We start from the raw sequence: 10,954 nt of genomic DNA on the forward strand, positions 1-10,954 counted from the left end.
TGGGGCGTGGGGGCGGGGTGGGGGACACATGCAAGGAAATGCCCCCACCTGACCCCGTGAGCTCAGTGGGGTGAGGGGGAGACGGGGTGGAAAGCTCATGCACGCCTGCGATTTTAGAAGGGGGATTGTGGAGGCATTCCGGGGACCCTGGGCCCCCAAGAGGACATGCATCCTGGAAGGGCAGCATGGGTCCGGAAGGGCGCTCGGGCCCACACCGGGAAGAGGGCCCTCGTGGGGCGGTGGGCCGGGGAGGCCGGGGAAGGCCTGCACGCCTGTCTCGGGGGTCCGGGCTCTGTGATCGAGGGCCTCCGGGGGAGCCCCCACCCCAGCAAAAGGGCAGCCTCGGGTCAGCGCCACAGGATGGCCGCTGTGTCCAGAGCGGCCGGGCAGGCACCGCACAGTCTGGAGGGCCCTCCTCGGGCACGCTGCAGAGGACATGTCTGCCCTGGGAGGGGGTGGACGCCACGCACAGCCAACATCCCGTCCAGCTCAGCATTCCAAGCCCCGGGCTGGAGCCAGGGCAGGAAGCGGCGGGAGGGATGGAGTGTGGGGCCGCAGAGGAAGTGAGGGGCCTCGCGGAGGCCGGGGCGCGGGAGCGGGCCCACCCAAGGCTGGGGACGGGGCCCTCCACCCGGCCGCAGCCATCCCCTCACACGCCCAGCCCCCACCCATGCCGGCACCTCTGGGCCAAAGAGACTCAACGCCGGTGGTCTCCCCCCTTCCCCCTCCCCCGCAGGAGCAGCCTCCGCCATGTCTGACGAGGAAGCGTGAGTATCCGCGTGGCGCCCCTCTCGCCTGCGGACCCTGGGCCTCGCCGTGCTCAGAGGCCGAGGCCGCGCTGCTGTTCGCGAGGATGAGCAAAGCCCCTCACCCCCCCTTTCTCTGTGCCCCCCCACAGTGAACAGGTGGAGGGTAAGTGTCCGAGCCACCTCCTCCCCGTGCATGGTCCCTGGGGAAGCACGCCGCCGATGGCGATAGCCGATGGCCGATGGCCAGCACCGCATCTCATCTCGCCCCGGACTGGCCCTGGTCACTGGGCTCCAAAGTGACCCCCTCTGCGGTGGGCTCCTCACTCTTGACCCCGCACCCAAGGCCTCCTCTGCCTTGAAGGTCACGGTGCCGGGACGCAGTGGCACCTGAACCCCGCGCGCACCCCCCAGCCTGGCCCCAGGGAGCCCCAGCTGGGGGCCCCCAGGCCTGGCCGCTCCCTGCTCACTCCCCCAGTAGGACAGGGGCGCCCGGGGCTCCGAACCCTCCCCGAAAGCCACCGCCATTGCCAGAGCCTCTTCCTCGCCTGGCGCCCAGTGGCCTGTTTGGGGCCTGAGGACCCCAGTGGCTGTCGCCATCCGGGCCTGCCTGGGGGGCGCCCTGCTAACGAGCCCCTCCCCTTCCTTCTGTCTCTCTGCAGAACAGTACGAGGAGGAAGGTAAGTAGGGAGGCCCCCGAGCCCCCACCCGGGCCTCGACCCCTTCCGCCCGCTCCTCACGCCCCACAGGACTCCGGGGGCCTCCAGGCTCAGCAATTAACCACCACACTAACCTCCCGTCCCTTTAATGGACCACGAGCAAACACTCATCGGTCACTCATTAACCCTGCACCTCGCGTCCATGGTGTGTGCCCTGGGGTCAGCCGCCAAGGCTTGCTCACGTCGAAGTCAGGGCCTGGGCGTGCAGGCCTTCCTGTCCCTGTCTCTGTCCCTGCCCCTGTCCCTGTCCCCGTGCCTGTGTCCCCGTCCCTGTCCCTGTGCCTGTGTCCCTGTCCCTGTCCCCGTGTCCCTCCGTCCCCCCTCCCCATCGCCCGGGGCCCTCCCCTTCCTCACACAGCATGTAACCGTCAGGCGTGACCAGCAGCCCCCTCCCCCCAGGCCCGCCTGGCGCCTGTGGGAACCTCCGCCGTGCCCAGGCAGGCACACCTGGGAGCCATGCAGGGAGGCGGTTCCCAGGCTCGGGGGGTTCCCAGGCCCTCCCCGAGCCCTGGCGCCCGCTCAGCCTGGGGTGCGTTCACGTGCCTCGCCGAGCAGGCTCCCCTGTGAGGCCTTCGGGGCGCTGTGTTTTGAAAATATTTTGAAAACACTTGGCTCCCCTAACAACACGAGCAAAACATTTCTTTTTTCTGCTGAAAAGGTGGAAAGACTCTTTCTGAGCAGGAAACGCGGTCCCGAGAGCTTCCCCTTTCCCGGGGAAGGCAGTGCGGCCGGCGGGCAGGGTCCCCCGCACACGTCCCCTCTAGGACCCAGTGTCGGGCACGCTAGGAGGCCACCGGCCCACCTGGACGTCCTCCTTGGGGTGGCATTTTCTTAGAACATATGACTTTTGTCCCCTGTCCTGGCTCACAGCACCCCAGGGCACGTCGTAGCCAGGCTGCCCCGTGCACAGACACTGCAGAGTTTGGGGCAGGCCCCGGGGTGGGGGCCGAGGGCTCAGGCACCAGGCCTCTGAGCCACCTGCGCCCCGGAGAGCCTTGCTGAGGGCCGGCAGTGCAGGACTGGGGACCCCTCCTGCAGCCTGGTGTGCCCGTGCCCCCTCTCAGGGTGCCTGCCACCCCTGCACCCCACTAATGGCTGTCCTTGTCCCCTCTCTCCCTCGCTCCCTGCGGCTCCCACCTCAGAGGAGGCCCAGGAGGAAGGTAAGTCGGGCCCAGGACGCCGCCCCCCCCACCCTGCAGTCGGTCCGCCCTTCCGACCTGCGTCCTCAGTGACGCCGCGCCCCCCGGCTGTCATGACCCCCGCCCTTAAGGACATGCGTGTGCTCCTGGCTTAACCCTCTCCTCTCTCCTCCTGCTGCTGCCGCGCCCGGCACCCCTGCAGCTGCAGAAGTCCATGAGGCAGGTATGGACACGTTGGACTTCTGGTCCCCATGTGGGCCCGGGGCCTGGCTGGAGCCCTCGCGGGGGGCGGGGGAGGGCCAGGACACAGCGAGGCGCCAGCCAGCCAAGGGGCCCCACATGTGGCCTCAACGTAACCCACTAACCCCGGCCAGTGCTTGACCCGCTGGGGTGTCCTGACGCTGGGCACTCCCCAACACGGGCAGGGCCAGCATAGGGGGGTGGGTCAGCAGCGGACCGCTGGGCCACATGTAGTAGAATGTGGCTCGGACCTTCCATCCCTTAAATGACCCCGTGGCCCCAGGGCAGGTAGCTGAGAGCCCACAAGGCATCCAACGCCGAGCCAGGTCTGGGACCTAGGCCAGATCTCGGGCAATCAGAGGGCCAGGGAAGGACAGCCCCTGCAGGCTGGCCTTGGCGCGAGGGCTGCACCCCAGCCCAGGGCCACCAGCCCCTTGCAGGGGCCCTCGTCACCTGCTGGCCACCCCTCCAACCTGCCCTGGCGGGCCGCCTCCTCAGGCTCTGGGTGGACAATGGGGTCGGGAGCCGCGCTCAGATTGGTGGACAGGACCGCCGAGGACCGAAGCCCATTGCCCTCACTCCCTCAGAGGCTGGGAAGGGCAGGGGTGTGGGCGCCCCTCTCAGGGAGGCAGGGGGCCGGGTGCCCTCTGAGCATGCTTCCCCGGGCTGCAGGGCCCGCCTTCCTGGCCCCCGGGCTGCAGGGCCCGCCTTCCTGGCCCCCGGGCTACAGGGCCCGCCTTCCTGGCCCCCGGCACCATCCCCAGCCCCAGCCCTGGGCATGGAAGTCCTTCCAGGGGCCTGAGAACAGGCGGGAAGCCCAACGTCCCCAGTGAAGTCACGACAAGAGCAAGAACCAGGGGCGAAACGTCCCCTCTGAGCCTTGATTTCCCATCCGCGAGGCGGGGGCAGGATTGGGGTGCGGTGGCCCCCCGGGGCCAACGCCGACCGTGTCTCGCCCGCTCCCCGCATGCTCCCGCCCCTGGCCTCTGACCCTCCTGAGTGGTGGCTGCCGTGCCCATTAACCTCGGATCCTTTCTCCTTTGACCTCTGACCCGCGGTCTTGCCTCTTGTTCCGTGGCCCTCCTTCCCCCACGAAGTTCACGAACCAGGTATGTGGCATGACTTCAGCCCTACGCGGGCGTGTGGACGGAGTAGGAGCCTGGCCGGGAAGGAACAAACGGCCACATAACCCACTCACGCGTGGCTCATCCGACCCCCGCCCTGCCCGTCCCGCCCCAGCCCTCCCTCCCCCCCGCCTCTGCCCGAGGTGACAGTGGCTCTCTCTCCCTCTCTCCCACATGCTGCTGCTGCTGCCGCAGAGGAGGTCCAGGAAGGTAGGCTCTCCTCCCGTCCCCTCTCCCCCTGCCCGCCCCCGTCTGCATGACGCTCGCCCCCATTCCTGCAGGCTGGACAGGTTAGGCCTTGCGTGCTGGCTCAGGCGGGGCCGGCTGTTGGGGGACAGGCTTTTTCCTGGCCCCTCTCGCTGAGAGCTCTCAGGGGTAGGGGGCGAGGCCCTTCCCAGGCCACCAGCAGGAAGGGAGGGCAGCCACCCTCGAAGCCAAGCCAAGTGTAGGCCTTGCGAGGGGTGCAGGCCTTGGGAGGTGGTTCTGGGTCCACTCAGACCCTCGGGATCTACCGGGGTGGGGTGGGGAAGGGCAGAGGAGAGACAAGGCAGAGCAGGCTGCCGACATGCCGCCGCAGACAGCAACCCGGGGCGGGGAGGTGGCGGGTGGGGCTGGAGGGCGGGTGGCAGAGTGGACGAGCGAGCTGAAGTGTGAGGTCAGGCCCAGGCCCGAGGTGGGGACGGCTGCCCGGACCAGCCAGGGGCCTTGCGCGTGAGAAAGCTGGCCGTCAGGCTCGGATGGCCTGGGGCACACCAGCCAGCGGGGCGAGGGAGCTGCCCAGGCCCCAGCTGGCCCTCTGCTTAGACCCACCATTCACACGACACCCCAGTGGGGCTGTGGGGGCCTCCCAACTGGGCCTGAACCCGGACTATGTACACCCTCAACGACCACCCCCAGCTCTTGTCCTGGCCACCCTCCCGGACCCCTGGACCTACCCAGGCACCCACAGCCCTTCCTCGCCCAGCCCTTCCTTCCCCCCGCTGATCTGCTCTCTGCCCCCGAAGCGCCCCCAGCCCAGGCTGCTGGCTGAGGCTGTCGGCAGGCCACCTGCAAAGGGCTGTTTGCCAGTTCCTAAGCAACCCCGCTGATCTATGAGCTCCAGGGGACGTGAGGGGAAAATCTGCCAAGTGCACACACAGGCCAGGGGCTGCGAGGCCGGGACCCCCGCCCCTTCCCCAGACGGGCCTGCTGGCCACGGCCCAGCACAGAGGAGGGCACACTGCTGGTCCCCGCTGGTTCTCAGCAGGGGCCTGGCCTTGTCAGCATGGCCACAGGGCCCAGTGCAGGGACCGAGGGCGGGGGTCAAGGTGCTGCCAGACCAGACCCCGCTGCGGCCAGAGCAGCCAGGACCTCCCCAGGGCCCTGAAGGTGGAGAAGGTGACAGGAAGCGGCCTGCACGAGAGGGCCGGCAGGCCAGGGCAGGATGTTGGGGAGGGTCTGCAGGCTCCAGCCTGGACAGCCAGCCACGTGCCCCAAGGCAGGCCCCAAAGGTGGCAGAAGCAGAGGTAGTGGGGGAGAAGCTTCTTCTGGGTCAGGGGCAGGCCGCTGGGGGAGGCAGGAGCCCCCGCCCTCAGGGACAAGCAGGCATAGGCCACCTTGGGGCGTAGTGGGCTGCGGGCTCGGCCTGAGGGCTCCCTCAGCCCCGGGCTAGAACCAGCAAGGCTCCCGCAGGCCCGAGGCTCCAACGGGCTTTGTTTTAGACTCGCTGGGTCTGAACTCCACAAAACCCAGAAGTCAGGCCCCCAGGACTGCCTGCCCCCAGCCCCGAGGCCACGCTGCTGGGAAGGCTCCCGGCTTCCCAAGGTGGGCCCTGCCCGCCTCTGCGAAAGGGCTCAGAGGGGCCAGCGGCCAGCAGCCACGGGGCCCCCCACTCACTGCAAGGCCTCCTGGGTAGGGGGTGGGGTGCCCACTGCATGGCCGCATCCAGCTCCTGCACCCCTTCCGAGACAGCGACTCTCTGGGCCCCAGCTGGGGCACGGACGGGGTCCAGGCCAACGGCGGGGGGAGGGGTCCAGGTGCCGCCTGTGCCTGCGCCCGGCTCCTGCCAACGCTGCCCGCGGCCCCGCTGGCTCTTCTCTTGCATGTGCGCTTGTGCCCGAAGACACCACGGAGGAGCAGCACGAGGAGGAGGAAGGTAAGGGCCCGGGCCGGCTCCGGTGGCCCAGAGAGGGAGCGGACCCGCCCGCCAGCCTGGCGCCTGGCTCTGGCCCGCCGGCTCCCCAGCCCTGTGCCTCCCTCCAGGGCGAGGCTGCTTCGCACGCGACTGCCGTGGCCGAGGGCTCCGCTGCGGGCCCGAGCTTCCGGCCAGCGCAGAGTTGGGGTGGTCCGTGGGGACCGGCCAGCAGGCCGGGAGCCTGGGCAGGGGCATGCTCCCCCTTCCCCGCTCCCCCACCACTGTCCACTCTCTCCGGCCTCTCTGGGCTTCCCTGGCCCCCTCCTGGTCCCCGGCCCCAAGCTCTCCTCGAGCCCCACAGGGACTTTAGTGGGCCTAGAGTGGGGCTGGGACCCTCTTATCCTGGCGGGCTCAGCGGACGAGCAGGTGGCCCTATGAGCCTGAGCCCAGCCAGCACTGCCGGGGTGGCCCCCGGGGTCCGTGGGCAGGAGTGGGCGCCCCGGTCACACGCGGTCTCTCCCCTCTCCCCATGCTGCCTGGCGCCGCGGTGAGCAGAGGAGAAGCCAAGGCCCAAGTGAGTACAGGGCCCGGGCGGCTGGGCCGGGAACCAGGTCTCCCCAGGGCTGGGCCCCGGCGCCCCCGGGGAAGACAGTGCACTTCGCCTCTGTGGGGGGCGAGTCAGCACCCAAAGCCCCGAGAGAAAGTGGCCGCTTCTTTGCTCCTTGATTTGGGTTTAAAATTCTAGGGATCTGACCAAGGCACTTTGTGGGAGTGGGATCACTTGGGGTGGCCAGTACTGTCCCCCACGGGCAGGGACCAGGCTCCCCACCGGGGAGAGCAGACATGGCCTCTGGTAGTCCACGCGGGTGTGGCTCTGCCCGGGGCCGTCCGCTGTAGGCAAAGAGGACTTCCCAGCCCCGGGAAGGCAGATAGGGAGTTGGGGGACAAAGGCGGACCGAGGGAGGCCTCACGGAGGTCCCCCGGCCCCCTTAACCCCGCCGCGCCCCGCTGCGCCTCGCCACGCCCCACCGCACCTTGCCGTGCTGTGCCCCACCGCGCCCCACCACTCCCCATCGCGCCCCGCCACGCCCCGCCGTGCTGTCGGGTCTCGGGGGGCCCTAGATGTGAAACAGACATGAGAGTGGGGTGGGTGGGAGGAAGGTCCTCGCCCCTGGAACCCCCTTCAGAGCAACGCCTAGACCAGGCCCCCCCCCACTCTGCGACCGTTCACTGCCCGGGGGCCTCTGAGCCCCTGGAGAACCAACTTCCTGGTCGGGTAGGGGGGTCTTTCGCTCACTTCGCCCACTTGTGAACATTCCAGAGATTTTGTTTTATCTGACTGTTGGGACTCGGCTCTCGCCAGCCTGTCCCCTGTGCTCGTGGGACCTGGGGGAGGGGGAGCACGGCCGCCCCCGCCCAGCGCCCGGGCCTCGCTCCCGCCGGGGCCATCAGGGGCGGTCAGCAGAGGGCCGGAGCGCGGGAAGCTCAGAGCCAGCACGTTTCCATCCGCTGCACTTTATTTTTCAGCAATTTTAAATAAAGCTGCCGGATCCCAAGATATTTCCTAGTTTTAAAAAAATGTTTGTGTTTTCATTATGAAAATAAAACACCTCATTAAAGAAAATTTGGAAAATACATAAAAGTCCAATGAAGAAGAAAAAAAAAAATCAGCTATAACTCCCACCCAGCCAGCCAGACTGCGGAAAGGAGGGGAGAGAAATAAAAAGGCTTATTTCTTCCGACGCTTTTTCCATGCATCGACCTCGGAAAAAAAAAGAAAAAAGATTTAAGCTCTGAGCTGTTTTTCAAATACCGTACTGTCTATACAGCCTTGAATTCTGCTTTTTTTAAAATGTAGCACTATTCATAAGTATTTTTCCATGTTTTTACATAGTCTTCTTAAATATTTTGAATGGCCACATAATATTCCATCAATTGGACAAACCATAATTTTCCTAACCATCTCTCTGGTGCAGGAGGCGGAGGCTTTCCCCAATATTTTACTATCATAAATAACGCTGGGTGGAAAGCATTTTCTGTCTTTCGGGTTATTTCCCTAGGCCGCATTCCCAGAACTGGAATTAATGGGTCAAAGAATCTGAACGTTCTGAAGGCTTTTGACGTCCCTGCCAAGTCGCTTTCTGAGAGGGGCCCCAGTGCGGTCTCACCACGGGGTCTGCGCCCCACACCGCCGTGCCCGGGGAGGGAGGCGCTGACGGATGAGACGGGGGGCCTCTCGGGGCTGTTTCCGTCACATTCCTTTGATTGCTGCAGGCAGACCTTCCCCCCCCCCCCGTTTGTTAACTGGTCCCCTTTCTTCTCTGAGAATTGGTGGCTTATGCCCTCTGCCCATCTATCGACTGCAGGCAGCTAGCTCTGTGTTTTCTTAATCACCCGTTTGCATAAGGATATAAGTCTTCTCTGTGTTTGCTGCAAATATTTTTCTAGTCTGGACTGGTTCCCTCCCCCGTCCCTTTTCAATTTTTGCCTCTTTTTTCACATACATAAGTTTTTCATTTGCATGGAGTCATCTGGCCATCTTCCCCTCAGCGGGACCTCTGAGCTCAGAAAAGCATTTCCTCGTCCAACAGTTTGATCGATATTCAGCTCCACGTTCTTCCACGGCTTGTTTTAAAAAATCGTTGCTGTCTTTCTAACTCTTGGCTCCATCTGGAATGCATTGGGGGGGAGGGCGCAGGACGATGGCTGCTTGCAGCAGGGAAGGGGGGGTGGTGTTCATTGCTTCCACGGCTCTCCGCCCAGACCCCTTCCTTTGGGCCCCAGAAAGAAAGATTAAACTGAGGCCACAGAAACGCAAAGGAAGGAGGCCCACTCCCGACCGCGGAGACCCGCGCCCCTCCCCCGGAGGACCCGCGGTGACAACCCTGCCTTCTGGGTGGCATCTGTCTATAAAAGGAACCGAGGGTGCCCTGCCCGGACAGTTGGGGGTGAAACAGCCCTCGACGACGTCCACAATCTGGCAATGCAGGGGGACACCATGAGGCCGAAACTTTCTCGAAGGGGTTAAGCTACGCCGGGGACAGTGGGACAGTGGGTTATACGTCCGATGAGAGCAAAGTTCAGGCCGTGTGGCCTCAGCCTCGTGCCAGGGCAGGAGGGCCCGAGGGCCTGCCTGGGGCCAGGCCGGACTGGGTCAGGCCGACCGTCCTGGCGGGTCCCCGCTTTTCCCTGCTCACGAGGCTCTCTCTCTCCTTCAGACTCACTGCTCCCAAGATCCCGGAAGGCGAGAAGGTGGACTTCGATGTGAGTTGATGACCCCCGTCCCCATGCCCAGCCTGCGGGCTCTGGGCTGGGCCCGAGAGGCCATCTCTCCAGCGGCTGGAGCTGGGGCTTCCTCGGGCTCTTCTGCTTAAGTTCGTTCCTGGACCAAGGAAGCCTCTCCAGTCGCAAGCATCTCTCTCTTCCCTCCTCCCCCCTCCATCCCCCGCACCATCCACCTCTGTACCCGCTCACCAGTCAACGCACCTGGCCACCCACTGCCCGTCCACCCACGCCTCCGTCCATCTCTCCATCCGCCCTCTCGCCCCCCACCCATGCAGCCATTCATCTGCCCTGTCCCCTCCCTCCGTCCCTCCATCCATCTATCCACCGACCCGTCCTTCATCTACCCACCCGCTCAGTCTCCTGTGCACACATCCACTCACACACCCACCATCATGCTGCCCATGCTCGGTTACACACCCAGCCAGTCATCGTTCCTCTCTTCCCCTTCATATTCCCAACAGCCACCCGTTCGTCCATCCGTCACCATCCACCCATCTGCCCCCTCACTGTTCCATCCACTCACTCATCCATCCTTACCTTTGTCCATCCTTTTACCACTCACCCACTGAGCCATCTATCCACCTACCTACCACCCACCCATCACCCACCCATCCACCCACCCATCACCCACTCATCCATCCATCCATCATCCATCCATCCATCGATCCACCCATCTATCCACCCTTCATCCATCCTTCTATCCATCTATCATCCACCCATCATCCATCCACCCATCATCCATCAATTCACCCATCATCCATCCTTCCATCCACCCATCCATCCACCCATCATCCATCCATCCATCGATCCACCCATCATCCATCCACCCATCATCCATCCACCCATCATCCATCCATCCATCATCCACCCATCATTCATCCATCCATCCATCCATCCATTTATCTGTTTATCTACCTGATCCATCCACCCATCATCCATTCATCCATCCATCGTCCATCCATCCATCCCCACCCATCACATCCACCCATCATCCATCCATCCACCCATCATCCATCCATCCATCATCCACCCATCATTCATCCATCCATCCATCCATCCATTTATCTGTTTATCTACCTGGCTACCTAGTCATCTCTCACCTACCCATGACCACCCATCCACTCATCCATCCACCCATCATCCATCCATCCACTGTCCACATGTCTCTCCGCCACATCATCTGGCTCGCTGGTTTCCTCTCTGCCTGGTCCGTGCAGGACATCCCTGCGAAGGTGGCAGGGCATACTCAGAGCTGGTCTCTCCCCGGAGTGCTGGTGACCTCACAGCTGTGCTCACCATCGGGGGAGGGGGAGGGTACTGTTCCTCGCCTGTGGCCCAGGGACCTGGAAGCCCAGAGTCCCCAGAAGGGCAGTGGCCATGGGGACGTGCCGCCTGCAGGACATCCAGAAGAAGCGCCAGAACAAAGACCTGATGGAGCTGCAGGCGCTCATCGACAGCCACTTCGAGGCGAGGAAGAAGGAGGAGGAGGAGCTGATCGCGCTCAAGGACAGGATCGTGCGTGGGGCAGCCCCCTGGGGGGAGGGGCTGCGGGCACCCCCCGGGCAGCCAGGGCTGGCGGCTGACCCGC

General features: G+C 64.7%; 1 protein-coding gene across 1 annotated transcript in view; it reads left to right on the plus strand.

Moving 5' to 3' along the window:
• The first annotated feature begins 644 nt into the window (after positions 1-644).
• TNNT3 (troponin T3, fast skeletal type) overlaps positions 645-10,954 on the plus strand; it is a 14,206-nt gene continuing 3,896 nt past the window's right edge. The window contains exons 1-11 of the mRNA XM_025046128.1: positions 645-767; positions 899-912; positions 1,409-1,426; positions 2,608-2,625; positions 2,807-2,827; positions 3,942-3,953; positions 4,164-4,178; positions 6,070-6,102; positions 6,637-6,655; positions 9,300-9,345; positions 10,765-10,944. Coding sequence (XP_024901896.1) covers positions 751-767; positions 899-912; positions 1,409-1,426; positions 2,608-2,625; positions 2,807-2,827; positions 3,942-3,953; positions 4,164-4,178; positions 6,070-6,102; positions 6,637-6,655; positions 9,300-9,345; positions 10,765-10,944 — 393 coding nt within the window. The 5' untranslated portion in view covers positions 645-750. The remainder of the gene's footprint in view (positions 768-898; positions 913-1,408; positions 1,427-2,607; positions 2,626-2,806; positions 2,828-3,941; positions 3,954-4,163; positions 4,179-6,069; positions 6,103-6,636; positions 6,656-9,299; positions 9,346-10,764; positions 10,945-10,954) is intronic.

The sequence above is a fragment of the Pteropus alecto genome, unplaced genomic scaffold (genome assembly GCF_000325575.1).
Source record: "Pteropus alecto unplaced genomic scaffold, ASM32557v1 scaffold43, whole genome shotgun sequence".
Classification (NCBI taxonomy): Eukaryota; Metazoa; Chordata; class Mammalia; order Chiroptera; family Pteropodidae; genus Pteropus; species Pteropus alecto.